This window comes from Mastomys coucha, unplaced genomic scaffold (assembly GCF_008632895.1).
Source record: "Mastomys coucha isolate ucsf_1 unplaced genomic scaffold, UCSF_Mcou_1 pScaffold8, whole genome shotgun sequence".
Taxonomy (NCBI): domain Eukaryota; kingdom Metazoa; phylum Chordata; class Mammalia; order Rodentia; family Muridae; genus Mastomys; species Mastomys coucha.
In genome coordinates this window covers 52,673,513-52,697,525 of record NW_022196914.1, presented here as the reverse complement: position 1 = coordinate 52,697,525, position 24,013 = coordinate 52,673,513, and the positions used below count along the sequence as shown (strand labels likewise).

Genomic DNA, 24,013 nt, shown 5'->3' with positions numbered 1-24,013 from the left:
TTTTGTCATACAGATAAAATTTTAAGAACATTTTAAAGCTTCCTGAACATACTCATATTGTTTAAGAGTCAAAACTAGGACCATAATTAAAGAATGTTCTCTGTTTATGTTCAAGGTTCATCAGTGAATAGTAACTGCTTTAATGTCCTGAAACCATGGCTGCATTGATTCTAATAACCTTGATTTCCTTTTTTCCTCTCCTTCCTCTCATAGTACAAAAGCTGTGAGCCGCTTTCACCCTCCTTTCATTGTGGAAAACTACAGACGTCTGAGTCAGCTCCGGGAGCAGCTAGTCCTTGACTGCAATGCTGAATGGCTTGGCTTTCTAGAGTGAGTTTGCAGTGAACAAAAAGCTAAATCTGTGCTCTGAGAAATCTACTGGAAAATGTTCACACACCCTCCCCCTAAAAATGCAGAGATTGCTTCTGTGACTTACTAGAAGATGGGGCAGTGCATGTCTTCCTGGACTTGATTTTCAGTCCCCTGCCAACATATTTTAATCCCATTATTACATTTTTAAGACTATTTGATGCATACATGTGGTACACATACATACATGCAACAAATAGTTATACATATAAAGTAAAAATAAATATTTTTGAAAAATAAATATATTTGAGTTTCCCCAATACTCCTCCTCAATTTTTAAAGGAAAGATCTAATTAACTCTTACACATGGCATTTAGTCATGCTTCTTTACTCTGTTTTAATTTAGAATAATCTGCCATGTTTTTCATTTTTATGATACGGGATTTCTTTGGAAGAGTTTTTGCCCTGGTCTTAAGGAATGGCTCACATTCTGGCTTGATTGACACTTAGCTGTAGATTTTCAGTGTTAGGTACTGGTATGCTGCTGTGTATCTGCTCTTGGGCAAGCAATAGTGTTTGTAGTTTGCTGTTTCCTGCCTTGTAAACACTTCCGGGTTAGCTCATTCCCACTAACTGTGCTCTGAAGTTGGGAGGAAGTGTGCACCATTGACTTCCCTGAAACCATGGGACTTCATATGTAGTCACTTCACAATTTACAATTTGCAAGATGCACATGTAAGAAGTCAGTCTTCCACAGCAAGAGGGACGGTTGCTGCGCAGGTTGGACTGGACCATCATCTACTCAAGCATGTGCCATTGGCCTGTTGATGAGCCACAGGCATGCCTGTGAGCTGTTAGTCTCTCTCTGTCTAAGTGAGGGCAGCAGGGAGTCTGTTAAAGTGACAAAAGACAAAAAGGTTGGGGCGTTTGGAAGCTAGCAAGGAGATGCCAGTCTCCTCTGGTTCAGAGTTCTGAGTTATAAGAACAGGAACAGAGACCAAGCTTTCCCCTATTTCCCCTGAGTCTTTTGAGATGACTCAGAGTCTTACGAGCAGAGGTGCAAGTTTGTCTATTTATTTTTTCCTCAGCTAACTTTCAATCTCCCATTTTAGGGGGCTCTTGAATCTTTTAGGTTTTCCTCTTTCCCTTAGTAGAGTTACTGAGAGCTTAAAAATTAAAGTAAACTTACACATTTCAATCTCCCCCCCCCCCCCCCCCGAGGTTTCTCGGTATAGTCCTGGCTATCCTGGAACTCATTCTGTAGACCAGGCTGGCCTCAAACTCAGAAATCTGCCTGTCTCTGCCGCCCGAGTGTTGGGATTAAAGGCGTGAGCCACTGCTGCCTGGCATACTTCAGCCTCTGAGGGCTATGTTCTGAAGGATCTGAGAACTCGTTCAGGTCATGTTTTTGACTGCAGACTCAGAACAGTAGCTAGTTCTGGATGGAGGGTTTGGTTTTAATCCCTTCATCGTGCAAACAGGTGATTTCAGAGGTTTTTACGATACGTGTGCTTCTACATTTATTTCTTACTTTATACATGGGCAAGAGAGACAGTTCAGTCATTTAGAGCATGAAAGAAAATAAAAAGAAAACTTACGCATCAGGCATCAAGCATCTGATCCCAGTAGTTAGGAAGCTAACTAAACTCACATAATGAGACACTGTTCTAAAATAAAGAAGAAATAAAAGATGAAATAAGGAGCATATGGAAGTTTCAGATTTAAAAATTGAATCTCTTCTCGGCCTTTTGGCTGAGATCAAGAGTAAAAATTGGCTGAGATTTATCTAGAGCATTGTTGTTAAAGTTCCACTCACCATAACACTGATTGTTTTACACACTCCTTACTGAGGTGGCAGATGGTGTGAATACCATGTCATAAAGAGATGGTTAACCTCAATGAACCTGACATCAGAGGATTCAATACCAGCCACCCCAGCATATTTATTTCTTACTGAGGTTCTATTGTGCATTAGTCATAAAATCAAGGCCATGATTACTGTTGGGAATGAAATCTTTTCTCAAAATGTGTTTCTTGCATTTTAGAATATGGACTGTGAATTTTTCTCACTTCTAAATTCTTAATTATATTATCTCTCATATAGTAGTTGATTAGAATATATGAGAAATGCATTTTCAAATAAGATAAAATAGTTTCCATTCTTATTAACCATTAGAATTGTTGAACATCATTTGATAGTAAATGTCTGGTCAACATAACAGTTTTAGAACCCATGTGTCCTCATTTGCTTCCCATGGGCCCAGGATCAAAGTCACCGTGCTCAGACATGAGCCTGAAGATGTGTGGTGACAGAATGCTGAGGTTGCATATTTCTCTGTAGTCAGTCTTTCCACATGCTCTTTGTTCATTTGTTTTGTTGTTTCTCCTTTTCTTTTTGAGATAGACCTTCATGTGGCCCAAGCTGGCCTCAGTCTTTTCATGTTACTAAAGCTGATCTTAAAATTTATGATACTCCTGTCTTACCTCCCAAGTAGTTGGGTCACAGGAAAAAGCCAGCTACCATGCCTGGTTCCACTTGTTACCTGAACTGCTAGGTTTTGTACGTTGTTCTTGTAAGTATGAGGGATCTCTTTGAAATTTGCTGAGGCATACAGTAATATATATGGAGACTAAACAGGGTATGTGTGACAGTTGTGATATTTACAGTTTAATAATGGTTCTATTTATTGATCTTTTATGTCATTGACACAAGAAAGAACATAGTTGCCTAGATCTAAATAATCTTATTCTTCCTTCTTCTTCTTATTATTAATTGAATTGGTACCCACTGTAAACAGTCTCACTCATATCCTTTCTACCATTGGAAGATTATCAGAAGCAGGTAGTTGGCTGCATTGGCTGTTGGGTAGGGTCGTAGAAGTCTTCATAGGAGAAGAGAGTGAAAGGAAGTATAAAGTGACACTTTGTGCAAAGATATGTGGAGAAGCAGGGACTAAAACATTAAATAGATAAACTGTTCTGGCAAGAGAGGGCAGACAGGATTAGATTACCAGGTGGGTCATTAATTTAGTTAAAGACAGCACAGGCCACAGACTAAAGTGTGAGTGAGAAGTCAAGTAGATATAGAGTTGAGGTCAGACTAGGAATGATAAGGGATGGTCACTGCGCAGCTGTCTGTAGAGTAGGAATCTCACAATAAATGTCCAGTGTGGTCACTGAGCAGCCATTTGTAGAGTAGAGGCCTCACAATGTCCAGTATGGTAACTGAGCAGCCGTCTGTAGAGTAGGGAACTCACAGTGTCCAGTGTGGTCACTGTGCAGCCGTCTATAGAGTAGGGATCTTATAATGAATGTCCTGTGTAGTCACTGAGCAGCCGTCTGTAGAGTAGGAATCTCACAATGAATGTCCAGTGTAGTCACTGCTGCTGTCTGTAGAGTAGAGGCCTCACAATGTCCAGTGTAGTCACTGAGCAGCCATCTGTAGAGTAGAGGCCTCACAATGTCCAGTGTGGTCACTGTGCAGCTGTCTGTAGAGTAGGGGCCTCACAATAAATGTCCAGTGTGGTCACTGAGCAGCCATCTATAGAGTAGGGGCCTTATAATGTCCAGTGTGGTCACTGTGTAGCTGTCTGTAGAGTAGGGGCCTCATAATGTCCAGTATGTTTAAAAGTATAAGGCATTTTTCAGGTAACATCTGAGGAGGGTCCAGCTGATATAGGGGCATAAGTGCTGTGTATTTGGGATTTGCATAAACTCTTAGGCTATTAGTAAAAATCCTAACACCTATTTTAATGAACTTTAATTCAAGAGAAATAGGTTAATTTATATATTCTGAACTCGGATAAAGATGTGCATAAATACATGTGTAGAGTATACTGTGAATACAATTTCTAGTTTACAAATAATAATAAATATAAAGGTGCATGAAAATGTCATTAATAGAATACTTTTGATAATAAAACAAATCAGAAAATGAAGGGCTTTTTTAAAAAATTAAGATAAAATCAGGAAGAACTGATCACTATAGTAATTTAATAAGCTGAGAAATGGTATAAAACTTTTAAGACACTTCTGAGATCCACTATGCTGAATTTCAATCTATTTGCTACTTAAAAGTTTTACACCATTTCTCAGCTTATTAAATTATTATAGTGATTTTTTTTTAAGAAAGGTATTCAGTATGATACTTCCCTCCCCAGTTTGTGTAAGGGATATCTGAATTACATCATGTTTTTATGAATAAGGCAAGCAATTTGCTTCTATGTTTTTCTAACTAGGTACAGAAACAAGCAACAGTGCTAAATGAACCTTGCAGAATCACATTGTGAGATGCGGACATAGTTTAGAATTGGAGGTGGAGGTCTGTGAGTGATTGTTTGCTTAGTGTGTGATAGTCAGGACGTGGGGTCTACCTAAGTACTGTTAACAAAAGAAAGCATAGCAAACAGAATGTGGGTTGAACATAGGCTCTGCTGTTTGTAGTTATATGACCTGGGTCTCTGCTTGGCTCATCTGAACCCTGTGGCATTTCAGTAATGATAGTCCGCTGTGAGGGCTGTGTGGCTGATCACAAGTCCCTCCTGCGTCTGGGCAGTGAGGAGTGTTTCCTTCAGCCTTCCTCTTGGACTGTCTAGAGACTTAGTTTAGTGTCATTCCCTTTCTTCATTCTCTTGCTTCAAAGAATCTGAGTCATCTCTGCCTGTGTTTGAATGTTGTTGATTTAGCAGAGCCTCAGCTACTCTCAGATGAGAACTCACTCTAAAGTTTAAGCTCAGTTCTCTCTTTACTTAAAGGATATTTCATTCTGAGCACTTAGAATTGTCTTGGACTCTTTTGTACCATGTCTACTGAATTAGGGCCTTGGATGCCTATGAGCTGAGTGTGACCTTGAACTCATGTTCTCTTAGGTCATCTCCTGAGTACTGGGATTATAGTGTCTGGTCAATTGCATTCATTTTCAACATCCACAATTTATCATTATATTTAGATGTCCATAGTTTATACAGTGTTATATATATTGGGATAAAATACAATGATATGAGATAATGGAATAATACAGGTAAAAACAGATTTAAAAAACCTCGCTCTATAGACATTTCTATTTATTTTTTGAACAAATCTTTTAATGAGAGTCTTGATATTTTCCATCAGCAGGTATTAAGCTAGCTGGAGACGTTCATATTTCTTTCTTGTCCTTAATAACTCTTTATTGCAGTGCCTGTTCGGAGCTGGTAGTGTGGACTAGATATTAGGTCTATAAAGTTAAACCAGTCAGTCAGACAGACAGACAGGATTCTGCCTGTTCTGTGTGAGAGGTACCAATATAGTTACTCCAAGGTTGGGTGTTGCTATAAGGAGGAGTGCCTGGGGAAGCCGACACACTTGAGTAGTTCTTGAAGCTGTGGAAGGAAGCAGAGTGAACTGATTTCTACGCTGAAATTTCTATCTTGAAGTAAAATGTCACAGCCAGATGAAATGTGCTCATCTGTGACATTTTACATGTATGTGTATGTATGTATATTATATATATATATTTTATCATCATGTAGAAGCTGTCTTATGTTTATGTAACTGTCCCAAACAAAGTGAAGACTGAATAACCAGTTATCTTCTCATAAAAGATAGTTCAGTACACTGTCCTTCCCCTTTGCCTGTGAGAGATACCTGCTTTTTTCGCTTGTGTTTATGTTGTAAGTAGGCAGGGTGTTTGTTGCACGGCTTTCACGGTCAAGAAATCAGCCTGCTCATCTTGTTGTCTTTTCTGTAGGAATTTTGCTGAACATTACCACACTTTGTGTAAGGCCGTGGATCACCTAGCAACTGTTGACTGCATTTTCTCCCTGGCCAAGGTTGCTAAGCAAGGAAATTACTGCAGGTAATACATTTTTCATTTCTCTCATTTATCATGGTTTCAGATAAAGTGGGAGTATCCAATTAATTTTACTGTTGCTATTATAAAATGTTGCAGTAGTTCAGGTGTGTTATGCTCTTGGTAAAGCTGCATATCACATGTGTGACTTAATTTGAAAAACTCCTTTCTTCCTTGTTTTATGACTGATGTAACTCTGGAAGTGACTGCTCCAGTTGAACTTTGAGGTTTATGTAAAGTTTTTAAATGAAGCTCGAGGACTCCTTTTGCTGTTAGCTTTGTCTTGGAAACTTAATAACATGTTTCACTTTAGTTTTAAAAACTACAGTTATAAAAGCTTGCACATGAACTAGGGACTGGGAAGGTAGGGGTTCTGTGGGGGGGGGAGGGGTTCTATGAGCTTTCCTGAGCCTCTTGTTGAGAGCTAGGTTCATACCACTCTTCTTTAATGGCCTCTAAGCATCCCAACATTCCTTATTCTCCTCTTCATAAAGGATACTAGAGTTCCATAGATCTAACTAAGTAATAATTCTGACTTTTCAATAAGTTCTCTTTCAAAGCATTTTTAATTGAAGCTGTACATTTCAGAAAAGTTAAAGAGACTGTTTAGCTTCTGTGGGGACTAAAAGGAAAGCCTGTGAGGTGCTGCCTGGCTGAGCCTGAGGCGGAGCTCCTAACAGACAACCTGACAGTCTTACTTCTTTCATATTGATTTCTTCTTCTTCTTCTTCTTCTTCTTTTTTGTTTTTTTTTTTTTTTGGTTTTTTTTGTTTTTCAAGACAGGGTTTTCTCTGTGTAGCCCTGGCTGTCCTGGAACTCACTCTGTAGACCAGGCTGGCCTCAAACTCAGAAATCCGCCTGCCTCTGCCTCCGAAGTGCTGGAATCAAGGGCGTGTGCCACCACCGCCTGGCATATATTGATTTCTTCTTGTAGTGTGTTGATTTTTAAAAAGTAATATTCAAGTGTCCTGTAATGTCCAGTATGTAGAGGGTATTAAAGCAAGGTTGTTATTGTACAGTATTTCTTCTTTGTAAGAGAGAGTTGGAGGACTTGGTATACATGCAACATTCTCTATATGTAGTGTATTATTTTATTGCCCATTTGTGATGAATATACCTATATTGTTGGTCATATCAGTCATGTTTAAAATAGATTCTTGGCATTGCAATTACTTCCTAGTTCTTTTTTTTTAAATTAGTTTATTTATTATATATAAGTACAATGTTGCTGTCTTCAGACACCCCAGAAGAGAGCATTAGATCTCATTATGGATGGTTGTGACCCATCATGTGGTTGCTGGGATTTGAACTCACGACCTTCAGAAGAGCAGTTGGTGCTCTTAGCCTCTGAGCCATTTCTCCAGCCCTACTTCCTAGTTCTTTATCATACCAAAGGGATTTCAAACGTACAAGTGTTGCCTAATCAGTTACCTATAGATACCTTGCAGCTGAATCTTCCTTGTAGTATAAACAAGGGAAATGTTTGTGTTATTTATCATGGATTTTTGTGAAAAACTTAGACTCTGCAGTCAGTTGATGTGACTTCCCTCTTATACTTTGTGGTGTCAGTAGGAGTTCTTTTATTCTAGATTTGTGAAGTGAGCTCCCTGACAGACTCTGTTTCTGAATTAAACAGAGGCATGTAGTGTGATTTATATCTGCTCTCCCTATTTGAGGCTGTGTGCCGTCCTCTTCCTCTCATCCCTCCTCGCAGCACCTCCAGGTATTTGCTGGAAGTGCCAGCATGGAAACCACCATCTAGATGGTTATGCGCTTGGATCCGTTCAGCAAATTAAAAGTTTTGCCAGTGTGTAAAATGGACAAATTGTTTTTCCTCCTGGTACTTGTTAGCCTTTCGTCCCTTCTGTGTACATAAGTAGACATGGTTAACTTAAAGCCTTTGTCCGTTCAGAGACCTGAAGCTCTTGTGGATCTGTTAGTGTTGCTTGTGATTTCTTCTCGTCGTTTGTTTGTTTTATCAGACCTGTTGAGGATGTGGTGATCACAGCCACCGCCTGTAGAAGTTATTTATCCCTTTCTGGAGCGAGGGCATTTAGTAAGCACTGGGGACATTGTCAGTCTAGTGCCACCTGTTCCAGATCAGAAGTAAGGTGATGGGGGGTGGCTGCAGCTCCTCCCGGCTCTTCTTATACCTGGGGCAGTCCTTCACAGCTCTTTCCCCAGGCCACAGCTGTCCCAGGTCAGCTTCCCTTGTGCCTTCAGATGCCTCTCAGCACTCCTGGTGCTGCTCCCTCAAGCCTCCGTTCTGTCAGGTCCTGCCTGCTGCTGGCGTGGTGGTGTCCAGGTCCCTCTGAACAGCTGTCTGTGTACTTCCACCAACATTTCTGTTTGTCCTTGTCCAAAGCATGTTCTAGCTTATCAAGTCATCCGTAAGCATTTCAGAGAACATTTCAAGTGCTAAATATTTTTCCAAGTTATATATTGTGTATTTTATTTATATTAAGAAAAATCCAGTGGGGTTTGGGGAAGCTACCTAAATAATCTTATATACTTTCTACAGTGTATTACATCAGCCACTTCAGAAAAGAAAATTAAAGTGGCTGTAAATAGCCATGAAATGGGAAGCTTGCATTTAAAGTACATTTTAAATTATATGAGAGGCGAGCACATTTTTCTTAAATTTTTAGCTTTTTACGATCTTAGTGCATGTGAGCTGTGATCCTTAGTTCCAACGTATTACTTGCCTTCACAATTGCAGTCTTTTCTTCTGAATGCTGTTAAGATGATCCTAGTAACTGTCTTGTAACCTTTAGGTTACCTGCACGTCACCTTTATCTTAGGCTTTTCTGTCTAATTTATATTATGTTTGCTTGTTTCACTAACATCGTTTATGTTCTGTTTCTCTGTAACAGTTAAAAGAGAAAGCTGCAATTAAAAATATATAAATTATAGTAGCTGCATCTGTTCATATTCAAATGTTTCATTCTTTCCAGGAAACATGTAAGTTTCCTCCATCCTTGCCCTCACTGCCATATGACACATCAGCATGTGCTGCCTGTCTTCCCTGGGTAGCTACTCTGTCCTGGGATAGCATCTCAGGGCTATGGATTTCCTGTGCTCCTCCTCTCCTGAGAAGCGCTGTCATTATATAATGTTGCTAGTAACCTAAGTCATTGCTGATTAGACCACACTGTGACTCTGCAACAGAGATCTCAGAGGAGGCATGCCACAAAGGCCACTGCCACAAAGTCCACTGTCACAAAGGCCACTGCCACAAAGGTGACACCCTTGCTTCACTTGTAGAGCACCTAGGATTTGATTTTAAAATTTATATCTCTTATGTGTTCTTTCTCCTCTTTCTCTTATAATAAACCCATAAGCTGCCCTCAAAATAATCCTGTCTTTACTATTATATATACTCTTAACCCCCTAAAGTAATTTTTTTCCTGTCGTTTCATGTGTGCCTTTATTCTGATTGTTTTCTGTTGCTGTGATAAAGCACTCTGATTAAAAGCAGCTTGGGGAGGAAAGGGTTATTTGGCTTACACTTTCAAGTTGCAGTGCATCTCTGAGGGAAGTCAAGGCAGGAACTGAAGCAGAAGCCATGAGGGAACGCTGCTTACCTGTGCTCTCTGGCTCATGTCCAGCTAAGCATTCTTACACAGCTCGGGATCCCTGCCTAGGGATGATGCTGCCCACATGGGCTGTGCCCTCCCTCCTCAGTCATCAATGAAAACAATCTCACAGCAACGACCACAAGCTAGTCTGATGGAGACAAATCTTCAATTGAGATTCTTCTTCCTAGGTGACTCTAGATGTTGTCAATAAAGTAACCAAGGTGCCCTCCCTTCATGGATGACCCCAGCATACTTAAGACACTGGAGTTACTGTTTGAAAAATAGTCATTTTAGAGTATTGATAGCACACAGTAAAAACAACAAGATAGCCCAGTTCACCACTGCATTGTTAAAAACTAGAAAACATGAGTAATTTAATTCATTGAGGGTCTGAGAAAAATCAGTGTGCTTCATATTGTGCTGGTAGGAAGGCATATTAATAGCAACTTCTATGATGAAGAGTGTACATACCCGGTGACTTGCAAATTCTATGTCAGGAATTGAATCTAGCTTAGTGAAAACTCTTAAACACACACACACACACACACACACACACACGAGAAAGAGAGAGAGAGAGAGAGAGAGACAGACAGACATACAAGACTGAGTGTTTAGTATAGCACTGTTATAACATAGTCCAAATGTCTACCATCATAGACCAGTTTACTTATACCTTGGGGAACTGCCTCAAAAGAATACTGAGAGTCTGATGAGATGTCTTCAGAATGCCATACTGTAAACATTCATAAGTGCTAATTCCAAGTTTTCAAATGTCTTCCAGAGGACAAAGAAAAATTTTACTCCTTTTTTTGTTGGTTAAAAAAAATAAATGTTGCCTTATTTTTTAACACAAGAGGCCCACTGCCCAGTCTCACAAGTCTGAGAAAGACTTGAGGATCGTTAGTGATCCAAGGTGTCTGAAGGACTTACTGTTTCAGCTTCCTTTACAAGTCTACTCCAGTGCAGGGTAAATGTCCTAGCGAGGGACACCATCACTCTATTTTCCGGTTGTTAATAGTCTTTCCCAAACTGCTAAAACATCTTTCTAGAAGGCCTGAAATCAGCTTCTGATTTCACTGGGAATGTTGAGAGCCTACCCTGTCTACCCACAGTAGCCAGGGGGCCATAGTCACCAGAGGGCAGTTCACAGCTGCCCACTAGCTTCAGATAATGTGAAGAGGAAGACAGAGGCAGCCCTTGGCTCTGGGAGAAACAGTTCGGCATAATGGCACAGGCTACAGTGTTGATGTGTACAGTTGCTAATGTTGTGTTATAGTCACTCATGTGTCAAGAATTGATTGTAAATAATTGGATAAAATGAAATGTGCTTTTCTGGCCTGATTTTCACACTTAGGGAACCATTCATTTAATATTTGCTGATGAGAAAACCTGGATTATCCCATTTTGCTAAGAGATATGGTTTTCTGTGCTTCTGTATTTGTTTAACAAAATTTACTTACTCTAGTTTGTAGGTGGGCAGGCAGAAAATTGAAAGGGAACAGATGACAGTTAGTGGAAGGATTCATCTGATCGATTATTTTAATTGCTATTTATGAGTCTAAAAATGAAAGTGATTTGTGTTATGAATGAAGCTAGCTGTGTCTCCTTAAGAAAATTATGGGCTTTGAGCACTTTCAAGAATTATCCAGCTACTCCATTTTTGTTGATGCACGTATAAGGAGAACCATAACTATAGGCTACAACCTCCTAGAAATAAATTAAAATTTATAATTTAATATTCATAGATTTGTATGTTACATTCAGCACATTAGCCATTCTGGGTATGTATGTATACCTTGAAGACCAAGAAAAAAATGAATATAATTTGGTTTGCCATGCCTATTAAACTATAGATCAGTGGTAGAAAACTTGTCTAGCATGAGTAAGGCCATGATCTCATTGTATAATAATAATACTTTGTATAATAACAGTTATTATTATACAAATAATAATAGTAAATATTATTAAACAAATAATAGTTATTATTTGTTCTGAGGTTGCTTTTTAAAAATTACTTTATTAGTCTCATTTCTATAAAGTTATCATTAAAATAGATTTTAAAAAATTGAAAACAAGGTTTCATTAGACTCAGGTAGTAGATGGTGAAATGTAGTTTTATGTGTAAATATTATTTAAATAAGTTATTGAGTTAAAGTGGTTATGAGGCAGTGTACTGAAATATTTCAAATAGAATACAACCAGTGCCATACGCATATGAGCATGATTGTACAGACGAAGGCTAGGAGGGAAGACAGCAAACTGATTTAACTGTCACCTGTCTGACCAATGTGGCTTTGAAAAATAGAATAAAGCTGTATTTAGAAAAAGATAAGATGTGCTGGCGAGATTGCTCAGTGGTCGGGAGCACTGGGCCCTCTTACAGAGGACCTGGGTTCAATTCCCAGCACCCACATGGCTGCTCACAACCATCTACAACTCCCAGGCCCTCCTTTACATGGCACATTATCATACACATAAATAAATCTAAAAAAACCAAAAAACCAAAAACTTGATAAAATATAAAGACTTAAAACCAGAGAGTAACATGGCAGCAATTTATGTTTTGTATCGAAAGGACTGTTTGTGAGAACATTGGATTTTCTTAGTCTCTTAACACAAACCCCGTGCTGTTTATGTTAAGATGATAATTTACTCTGGAAATGGCTTTATGTAACTATGAAGTGATGTGCCAGTGACCTGAACTGTGTTTAGTGATACATGTACTGACTTGATCTTGGATGACGACAGATAAATGCAAACCGGAACTGCATGGAGATAGACTTTATAAGGCTTGCTGAGCCTTGTCCTTTAGTGTGCTGCTGGTCCAAGTTGCTGGTTTCTGACTAGTTGATGATGAGTTTAACCCTTAGTCTCAGTCTTTATTCAGAACATGTGCTCTTGAGGTCTAAGGCTTTGTTGTCCGTCTTCCCTATTGGGTACTGAAGGTTTTCGTGCTATGTCAGTATATCCAGGGTGGCCTCAAGCTCACAGATGTCTTCCTGCCTCTGCCTCCCCTGTGCTGAGATTTAAGGTGTGTCACCATGTCAACTCAGTCAGTGGTTCTTTTAAAAAAGGTCCTTTCATGTCTACAAGTTGATGAAACTTATGTTTTCAGGCCAACTGTACAAGAAGAAAAGAAAATCATCATAAAAAATGGAAGGCACCCTATGATTGATGTGTTGCTGGGCGAACAAGATCAGTTTGTGCCCAACAGTACGAGTTTATCAGTAAGTACCACATGACACCCAAAGCCAGTGTGTGGCAAAGACATTGATTGCAACCTTGTATCAAATATTTTCATATCTGGTTTATCTTTAGCTTTATGTGGACCAATCTCAGGCATAGTTTTATATTCACCAATTATGTAGTTGGTATAATTCCCAATGGAAAATCTCTGTGGATGCAAAGATTTAGGAATTAAAGGCAATTATCGTACTTCTTGTATGTAACCCAATACAAACACTTTATATTCACAAATATGTTAATGATATTGGAATTATACCATACCTTTTCAAATTTCCATTAGCATATGGCATTAGCATGTTCTGTCTTGTGCTGCACTATTTTCAAATGTTCTGAAAGCACATTAGTGATGAACTGATCTAGGCTGGAGTTCTTCTACAGGACACCAATGTTCCTACATTAGTTCCCCGTAATAAAGCAAGATTTCTGAGCTATGGGGAGAGCTGGGAAGGAGAGCGGGAAACAAGAGAGTAGGTAAGAAAAGTTAGAGTCGTCCACAGGGTTACTGAAATTGTCTAAAATGTCAGTGGAGGATAATGTCAAGGATGGTAATTGAGGTTTGTAGATGCCTGCAGTAAGGGCAGCTGTGGGAGGGTCCTAAAGAAACAAAAACTTGTGGACCCTGAAAGGGAAAGTGCAGCAAGATAGCGGCCCTTGCGTGACAGAAGTGTCACAGAGTGGTTAGATATAGAGCATTAGAGAGCAGTCCATGCATGACAGAAGTATCAGACAGAGTGGTTAGATAACAAAGTATTAGGTTTTTAATTAAGTCAGTGGGAGAACTGAGATGTAGGAGAGCAGCCAGAGAGAAGTTTGCAGGGTGCTGGGACAGTAGCAATATTCTATGTTGAGCCTCGAGCAAGGACCTCTGATATGGTCGGTTTGACCAGCCGTATGTGTGTGGAATAAGATGAAAAGCTTTGAGTTCTGTCTACTGTCATGTTCCCTATCATGTCATACAGGGTTTGTTAGTAGTTTCTAATCTCTGTGTTGGGCCTGTTCAAATTGTTCCATTGAAATGCTGCAGACGGAGTGGCTGCAAACAACACAAATTATCTTTCATGACTCTGGAGTCAGAATTCAAGACAGGGTGTTCGTCCCTGTGGGAGCTGTTTTTTTTGTGTGGTGTCTTTTGTTGTGTCCTCACTTGGTGGGAGAAGAGGAGGTCCCTCTCAGTCCCTGTATGTTAATCACATCCTAAAAATCCTTGACACTGTCACTGTAGGATTTAGAATTCCCTGAGAACTGGGGAGAAGAAGCACAGACATTCAGACAATAGCAACCAGAGACACAACATCTGTAAATTTGTTCACTTTCACTAGATGTGTATGCTATCAATTGTCATATAAGTTAACAAATACTAATCTTAATTTAATTGTCTTTAAGGAGAAGCCTATATGAAAATAAGATCTGTGTTTTTAGTTTCCACAGCAATAGAGTGTAGCTTCTCTAGAGAGAGTAATATCTAATATTTAATAGCTTGGCTTGTACTTAACCATAAACACCCATGAAATATGTTCTGTTTCTGCCCATGCCCGTCCACTTGATCCAAGGATCCTTGGCATGGCTATTTTACTTCTCTTTTCTTTATGTTTTCATTTTCCTCTTAAAAAATAATCTAGTATATTTTTAATAAGTCAGATTTGAAGAATTAAGGCAGCCTTCTAATCACAAGGGCATTTTAAAGAATCATTAACTTATATGTTTAGATATGTACAGAATAAATGTAGTATTTTCCTAGTTAGACAGCTTAGAATGTCCCAGAATATCCGTTTCTTTTACATATGCTTTTCCTAACTTGAGTAGGAGTTGGTATAGACGGTTGCTATGGTGAAGTGCATTCTGTTTCTCAGGGTATAAATTTATATATACAAGGATAGTGTAGAGAAAGAGCTTACTGTATAAAATTTTATCTAAAATGTATTCTACCTATTAATTTATAAACTATACCCTGACAGGAAAGCCCTCAAAGTTAGGTAGCATTGTTACTTCTGATAATTACATCGTTTGAGAATTCATCTTTCTTACATCTAAATTATGTTAGCTTTCCTGGGCTCTGTGTTAATGAAATCATTATGCTCTCATGAGCAAAGTAACTCTTTCTTACTTTCTAGCTCCCAATTTTAGGAATGTTTTCTGTTCCCGCGTTGTCCTCCACCGGCCTCTTCCAGTGCAATCTTTCATTCACTTCTCCTTATAGCTTCTGCTAACTTACTTGCCCTCATCTGTGCTTTCCAGCTGTTTGGGACTCTTACAGTCCTCACGGAACTGCCTTTGAGCTTGGCAGATGGTATTCCCTCTGCAGAGAATGTCCTCCTTCCCCATCTCACCCCCTGCCTCTCGCAAGCTCACAGCCCGCTCTACCATTTCAAGCTCTGCTGTTTCTCCCTTTTAAATGCCTCCCGGCTTGAAGCCTTCCCTCACCAGTGCTCTGATGGTGGATCCCACACCCCACACTACTGCCCTGTGTGTCTCCCCAGCTTTGTACTCACCCTAGTAAGCCACAGTTATTCTTTTTGGTGTGCTTCCCAAAAGGTTTCGGTTTGACAAGGACAGGGAGTGTACGTGTCTACACTGTGTAGGTGTCTAACCAGTCTCCCAGCATGCCACTGACACACAGCAGGCTCCTACTCACATGTGTTACTGAGGATTACCTGAGATGCCTTCTGCAGGCTCCAAATCTCACACTTGACATTTTTCTTCTTTTTCTTCCAGAAAATGTTAGTTTTTCAGGATTGGGAATTTTTTAGTTTACAGAATATTACACTGAAGGAATAGAAGAAAAATGAGATAGTACAGTGTAACACCTCTTCACACCCGTGATAAACTAATTCTCAGAATGGGAAGCCATGTCAAGGCTGTCTAAGTTGAGTCTTAGACAACTTCTTGAAACATGGGCATAGTCTAGGGTGAGTGGTGCTTTTCGCCCATGCTTACTGCCTGGAAACATAGGAAATGATGATGTCAGGTTAGCCTCACACTGGAGCAAAACAGAGAGAGAGTGGCTCTGGCCTGGCAGATGTTGGCTGTCCCTTAAGGGTTTAGGAGTTGGTACCTTATATCCTAATGGCCCTGTAAAAAATCAGGACATACTGCTTGGGGCAGTCATATTATGGACTGTCCTGTGGCTATTTGTTTATTGACCCAAATGTCTATCTGGTGGGTGGGCTTTTGAAAGTAACACAAGTTGTTGTATTTTGGTTTTGAGATAAGTGATATAAACTCAACTGTGTTGCTTTAGGAAGTACGGTTGGGTGGGAGAGAAAATGAATTTAGTGTGCAAAGAGAGTCTCCAGGAAGCCCCTGAATTGTGGATCTCTTAGAGGCAAGTACTAGGGTCCAGGTCAAGAAGTAACCTGAGGCTCTTTAGCCCTCTGTACTGTCTATGGTGTGTGGTAGACACATACTCCTTTGTATATAAGAATGTTTGAAGCTGGTAAGGATGAGGACCTACTTCCAGACTTTCTCTTCCCTCCCAGTCAGTACAAGTCATTTTAGATGCCCAGTAATGCTTGCTTTGGCTACATACAAAGTAAATGTAACATCAGTTGAATCAACTGTTGTCATTGGCTTTATCCCTAATTACCAAGTACAATGATAATTCCTAACCTAAAACATCTGAGTTTTAAGCTTACTTTCATTTCCTGGGAAGATTATACAAATAGTATCACTGTCAGTGTGTGTTTGTGTGTGTGTGTGTGTGTGTGTGTGTGTGTATTTGTGTGTGTTTTATATAGCATAGTAGTTAGATAAATGAGCCAAAGAATGAACGTGAAGGACATTTAGAGATGAATTTTTAATTATATGTGTGGACATGTGTCTATGTATGAGTATATGCACATGGGTGTAAATGCTGGAGCTGGAATGGTTGTGGGTGCCTGACATGGGTGCTGGGAACTAAACTCAGATTCTCTGCCAGAGTTGTAGGGATGTCTAACCATTGGCCATCCCTTAGCTCCAGGGAAGTATGAATAGTACTTACCTTGTTTCCTAGGATATGTATCCTGTGTTGTTCTCTCCTTTTTCTGGAACAATGAGAAGGCAGTTGTTTGATACTGACTTGAAAAAGATGTATTTATTAACTTCCATGTGCACGTGTTTCTGTGTGAGTGCAGCTATGTGTATGAATGCTCCAGGGGACATCAGATCCCCTGGAGCAGAGTTGTAGGTGGTTGTGCACCACCTGATGCGGGTGCTGGCCGATGTCCTCTGAAAGAACTGCAAACCCCTTAACCACACAGCATCTCTCTAACTGATGCTGATTTTCTTAAAATCACCTGTGCTGGTCTGTCTGCCCTGAGTGTTACTTTCTCTTCCTGTCTCTAACCCATGACCATCAACTGAACTCTTGTTCATTCTTCAAAACCCAAAACTTCACAGAGCCTTCATCATTACTTTAGCCAGAAACAAGCTGTCCATGGTAGTATGTCTTTCCATCTTAAAGTTCCTCCCACATATCACATTTTCTTATGTAGGCATAGAGGGCCTATGTGGTGATAGCAGATAAAAATTCAAGTTCAGTTCTACCCTTATTTTACTGTCTCCTGAGACAGGCTGCCCATCAGTGGGCCTTGGTTTTCTTATCTGTAAGTGAAAAGCTGGATACCAGCCTTGCTTCTGCTGCCCTACTGAATGGGAGATGTGTGGGATGCAGGCATCAGACAGGTTTAGACCACATCCCTGGCATCTCAGGGGTGAGGCTCACTGCTTCTCCTCACTGCCCACTCGCAGCTCCTCATTCACCTAGTCTTAAATGTGCAGAGATTTGACTGAGAACTTGTGCAGGGGAAGTCTTTGTCTGTAGCTTGCCATTGATTGACATTTTCAGGGAATAAAGCTCTTTAAAACTGACATTTTTCCTGTTGGCCCTCAGCTACTATAAAAATAGTACATTCTTTAAAGATGGATTTTAGTATTTGTGCCTGTCAAGGACAGAACCATGGTTTACAGAAAAATTAGCTCTTACCCAGGTCTTAGAAATGAACTTGTGACAATTTTGGATTCTTTTCTACTGTTGACTTTGGGGCTGCTATGACTTCCTGTCTTCTGGTGTACCCAGTGACAGAGTCAAGGACCCCAGGCTGAATCCTCTCCCCTGATTTACAGTGTCTGTACCTCCTTGCCATTGAGCAGAAGTCCCTTGTGAGGTTATCTGCCAACAGTTTTGCTGCTAGTAGCTCTGTGCTATTGGGCAAGCTTCTTAGCTTCCCAAGGCTTTGTACTTCTTCCTCTGTAACATGGGAACATAGGGACCATGGTACATACCTGTCATGCTTATATCAGGAGACAGAGGCAGGAGAACTGCAAATTTGAGGCCAAGATGGGCTATAAAATAAGACCCTCCCTCCATGAAACAAACTGTCATAAGAACTAAATGAGATGATTCATATAACTCGCGTGTGTGCGCGCCTGCCATATTAGATACATATGTACATGTGTGTATGTGGGTGGGTATAGAAAGCAGCGCATTGACATTGGGTGGCTTCCTCAATCATTCTTTACCTTATTTTGTTAGACAGGCTCTCTCAATGAATCTGGAGCTTCAACTTGGCTGGCTGGCCAGCAAGACCCAGGGATTCTCCTGCATCTGTAGTTACAGGCATGTTCCACTTTGCCTGGCTTTATATGAGAGTAGTAGGGATCCAGACTCAGGTCCTCCAGCTTACACAACACTTACTAACTAAGCTGTCTCTCAGCCTTTGTGACTCTCTTACGCTGTTGATTATTCGTCTTTCCCAGAGAAGATAGTGTTTAATGTTGTGAGTACTTGAGGATTTTAGGTTCTTGTCTACAGTATGATTCTTGAATTCTGAATTCTGTTCAGGTAAATGCCATTCATGCTGAAGCCAGACTCATGAGAGAGGTGCCTCTCCTGCAAAGGAATCTCACAGTCTTCCCATCTCTGTGCAAGTGTAGGTAAAACTGCCTTGGTTTCCAGTGGCCCCTACCATCCGCCATGTTAGGCAGCACTCTGCCCACCAATAGCTCAGGCCTCTTAGTATGGTACTTACATCTTTTGTTTGCCTCAGTACATTCTTTAATCTATTCCTTTATCTCTCTGTAGTTTTCTTGAGGCTTTCTCAGGGCCTGACCTCATGCAGGGTGTCTGACCAGTCCAGTTGTATACACTCCCATTCACTTCAGTCAGCTTTCATGGGTACAGACAGAGTTCCCTCCAAGTTTTGGCTTCGTTCTATCCTGTTAGGGTGTTTGCTCATGCTAACAATGGCTACTGACTGTTCTCTTAGGGAATGCTCACTCATCCTGCTCTTCTGGACAGATTTAAGGTGTATTATGAAGCTTGTGATGTGTGATATCTCAGACACCAATCCTAACCAGAAGGTAGATGAGCACATTAAATGGGTACATGCAGTCCTTAGTCCTTATCTTCCTCACTCTGACGTCTTGGGATGGGAAAAAGGACTCATATCTTCCCAATTTTTGTAAGTAATATAGACATTGCTTTTAAAGTGTAAATGTGGTAGATACTTCCTTTGTAACACATTTGACTATCAAACATCTATCATGGGAACTTTCTAGCAGGAAGATTGTAATAACAAGTGGTCAACATAAAGTAATTTCAGAGAGGAAACGAAAATTCGACCATGAATGACAGGAGGGGTTCAACACACAGCCTGGTTAAGGGATGTCTGTCCTGCTCAGACCTGTGGAAAGGCTTTAAGGCAGGAGTAGTCTTACAACCAACCTCCTGGCTGATCACAGAAGAACAAAAATCCAGTCTTCTGGCACCAGAGGAACTTGGTAGAAATGTGGACTAAGGAAGAAAGCAGGCCAAAGAGACCAAGAATGCCTGCTGCATCTACACTGGGTCCAGCACAGGTTCTGAAAAGAGGCAGTCAGCTGTGCAAGGAGCAGTGGGTCAAATTAGTGCAGGCTTCTGAGAAGATCCACTGTGTCATCAGAACCTTTGTGTCTCCTCCAGAGTCACTCATGGGAATCCTAAGCACCAAGTTGACGGTGGTAAGGGGTATTTCTAATCACTGGAGTTGGTTAGATTGTAGGAGAGGATCCTCCTGCATAGGATTAGTGCCATTAAGAAAGGGCCTGAGAGGGTTCATTTATCCCTTTAGCCTTGTGAGCACCCAGCCAGAAGTTGGCTATGTGCACATACACCTCACTAGATCCCAGCTGTGCTGGAACCTTGATCCTGGGCTTCTCTGCATCCAGAGTGAGGAAAAAAATGTTTGTTATTTATAAGCTAAGAGAGTGCAGGGGGCATAGACAGAAGGGAAGAAGAAAGGACGGGCAGGGGAGGGAAAAGAAAGGCAGGTCAGCTTTGACTGTGACACTTGGACACATTTTCAATGCTCTGAGAGTCTATGGAAGTGACAGCTTTTTGTGAAAAACAAGTTCTGTCTTGTTGTTTTAAAACTGTCACTTTGTCTGTCACATGGAGAATGGACTGTGGTAAAGGAACACTGGAAAGGCTTGCCAAGAGCCATGGCAGCTGCCTACAGAGCAGCAGCAGGGTTGGACATAGGAAGTATTTATGTGCCAGTGCCTGGTGACTCATCACTGCTGTGTCTCCTGCTGGTGTTTACACTGCCTCTGATTGGAGGTCCTTTAGGGTTGATTAGAAAAGTGCCATTTGGGTCTGGAAAATTGGCTCAGCTATTAAGAACACTTCCTGCTCTTGCAGAAGACCTGGATTTAGTTCCCAGAACCCATTTCGTGTCTCACAGCCATCCATAACTCCAGTTGCAGGGAATCTAATACTCTGTTCTGACCTCCACAGGCACAAGGCACATACGTGGTAAACATATATACATGCAAGCAAAACACTCATATAGATCAAATAAATAAATCTGAAAAATATTTTTATTTAAAAAAAAAAAAGAATATGCCATTGATCACCTGTAAGCAGTTGAGTTTAGTGAGCTGAAAAGCTAGTTTTTGTCTGAGCTTCTCAAATACAGGGGTATCCATGAACATTCTCTTTTATAGTAGCTGCTACACTGTATCCAGGCTCCCTAGTGCCTCTCTATGTACACAGCTGGTGCCAATGGCTTGCCCAGTTTCTCCTGGGTATGTGCAGGTAAATATTTGGGTACAATATAGAACTTCTGCTCTGGCACAGTTGTCAATGTCCTATGACTGAATTTAGGTTGAGAGCATTTAATTTATCTGTCCTTAATTTAAGGGGAGAAAACTGAGGCCTACAAAACATATCAGCCTGTGCAAACTCTCTTGTAGAAAAACCACCTTTGTTGGCACATGGGCCCATGCTTGATTCATATTTATTCTTTTAAAAAATACCTTCTTCTTGGCCTGTAATAGTAATTGATTTACAAGAGTTTTTTTTTTTTTTAACCATTCCTGTTCATCCCAATGATAGAAAATGTATTGCTTTTTTGATATGTAAATAATAGAGGGCTGAATCAAATATATCAATTAAAAGTACTCCCACGAGGAATAATGGATTCCTCTACTATATGTCAGCTTTATGTAGATAAGGCTTTGCATCCTATTAGACAGCTTTATACTCATTTATATATTTCTCATTCTTTTTGCAGGACCTAACTTGGTAGAATTAGAAAGTGTTTTGCACATTTTAGCCTTTTTTTTTTAACCTTTTAATTTTTTTGTCCTATTATTTATTTATTTATTTTGGTTTTTCGAGTCAGGGTTTCAGTGTGTAACCCTGTCTGCTCTGGAACTCGCTCTGTAGACCACTCGGGTGTGCCACCACTGCAGGATTTATTTATCTTTCTAAAACCTAGCTTTGACTGTCTCATACTTTATAGCCTGTATTTTAAATTTAATGACCCAGGCAATTCCCTACATTTTCAAAAAAAATCATAGGATAATTTTTAGTCATGCTATTGTATTATATTATACAGTATGAATGGACTCTGTCCCTAAAACAGTTGTTCCAACATGCTGTTATAAATGATTATGCAGAAGTGCTTCAGAATCCTGGAAAGCTGCAAAATCTGGGAAATGATTCAGATTCCTGTTTACTCACCAAGTGGCATGGTCCTCAATGAGGAAATAGTTTCTTTTAAAACCACTTATTGTATTAATAAATCTAACCCTGCAGGTAAGGCAGATGGCAGCATATTCTATGGGTTGAGACTGTGGCCTCTCCTCAGAGCAGTTGTAAACATTGTCTCAGCTCTTAGTTTCCTCCCCTCTCTTTTACCAGCAGTTGATCAAACCCAGGTCTCTGCACTTGCTAATCACATGTTGTTCTACTAATCCAGGCCTGGATGCCAGGCTCCTTACCTGAATGATGGTGGAGACTCTGCATCTAGAATGGCATCCTGTATTAGGTGAGGGCTATAGATTAGGGGCTTTGGGCTTTTAGTTAAGTAACTAAAACTAAGCTGATATTAGGCGATGGAAGGCAGCTTTCAGTAATCATCTAAGCACAAATAAGAAGGAAGCCTACCTCCCAGACACTCTGTCCGCCCCATTGCTCTGGTGGCCTAGCCAGGCTCAGCTGGTGCATATGCCTGAGCAGTGTTTAGGTGCTCAGTGCTGTGGAGGGTGTGTCTGTTAGAGGGATGCTAAGAAGCAATAACAGCCACCATGGCTTTGGGAGGTTGATAGCACCAAGACACACTGGCCACTACCTGGATGACCAGCTGTAATTCCACCTAGGGAGCCCTGTGGGAGTCTAGTGCTACCCTCCTGTGGCCAGAAGTAAGCATAGGGCCACATAGGCCAGCCCTCCAGGAGGACCACAGGTGGTTCTACATGTTGGAATTTGGGATAGGGCTGACTCTTATAGTCATCGGTCAGCCAGAACTCATGCTATGGCTCTAGATTGGGGTCTAGTGAACGTCCACTGGCTTACTGGACTTGGTGATATCCTAGAATTAGGTTGCCAGATTTAGCAAGTAAAAGTATAGGATAGCAGGTAAGTTTGAATTTCAGATAATTCTTTTTAGAATAAACATGTCTAATAGTGATTTGTTTTTTATGCCAAAATGTTATTTGCTATTTATCAGAAATTCAGATTTTATTAATGTCCTCTATTTGACCTGGCAGCCCTAGTATATCTAAGGAGAACTTATGGAGGTCCAGCATGGTGAAAGAGACCCTGTTCAGGTCTGGTCAATAGCAATTTAACAACTGTTTTAAAATTGTAGCCAAAACTAGTAACAACTAGTTTGGCATACACATGCATAAATAATCCCTTATTCACTTAGTGTCTTAGTTAGGGTTTCCATTGGTGTGAAGAGACATCACGACCAAGGCAACCCTTAGAAATGATAACATTTTATTGGGGCTAGTTTATAGATTCTGAGGTTCATTCCGTTATCATCATGGTGGGAAGCATGGCAGCATCCAGGCAGGCATGGTACTGGAGGAAATGAGAGTTCTCGTGTGGTTCCAAAAGCAAACAGGACAAGACTGTCATCCTCAGGCAGGTCAGAGGAAGCTCCTTATATGCCCATTCCCACAGTGACACACTTCCTCCAACAAAGCCACACCTCCTTATAGTGCCATTCCCTGGACCAAGTATATTCAAACCACCACACTTAGGATCATGCCTTAGTGAAAATGATTTGAAGAGTTTAAAATTTTCAAGTACATTAAAGAATTGCTCTCCTGTAACCTGCAGTTTCACAGCTGTGCTGAATTAGATTCTGAGGGAGGTTATTGACGTGATCTTGATGTTAATATGTATATAACCACACAGCCTGTTCTTTGTTAGTCTTCTACATAGGTACTTGGGAGCACTGTGCCAGAGATGTTAGATAGCTAACCTTGAATGCTTGTTTTCTGGAACCTTGGGTTGAAAGACCTTCAGGAATCCACCCACTATCTCCATGGAGTGAAGTTTTCATTTTGAGCTTTCTTTTCTGTCCAATGCTATTCATCACACTCACATCAGACATTAAAACAAAGCACTGTCTGTCTGTCCTCCAGCTGTGTCTGTCCATTGCCCCTTCAGCTGCATCTCAAGCTGCATGGAAGGCTACAGACTGACCTCAAACCAAAACAGCTAAATGCAGTCTGAAGCTGGTTGGTAGAATCAGGAAATAAGCATGGTGGTCAGAACGGCCAGTTACAAGACTGGATG

General features: G+C 40.5%; 1 protein-coding gene and 1 long non-coding RNA gene across 5 annotated transcripts in view; one reads left to right on the top strand and one right to left on the bottom strand.

Annotated features, from left to right (window-relative positions):
* LOC116083710 overlaps positions 1-15,476 on the bottom strand; it is a 35,938-nt gene extending 20,462 nt beyond the window's left edge. The window contains exons 1-2 of the long non-coding RNA XR_004115884.1: positions 15,453-15,476; positions 1,908-1,976 (exon numbers count right to left, since the gene is read on the bottom strand). This is a non-coding gene — a long non-coding RNA (uncharacterized LOC116083710). The remainder of the gene's footprint in view (positions 1-1,907; positions 1,977-15,452) is intronic.
* The window catches only part of Msh3 (mutS homolog 3), a 151,191-nt gene that overhangs the window by 90,190 nt on the left and 36,988 nt on the right, over positions 1-24,013 (top strand). For all 4 annotated transcript variants that reach the window (XM_031360461.1, XM_031360462.1, XM_031360463.1 and 1 more), the window contains 3 exons: positions 214-330; positions 6,038-6,145; positions 12,833-12,944. In XM_031360461.1, the coding sequence (XP_031216321.1) occupies positions 214-330; positions 6,038-6,145; positions 12,833-12,944 (337 nt within the window). The remainder of the gene's footprint in view (positions 1-213; positions 331-6,037; positions 6,146-12,832; positions 12,945-24,013) is intronic.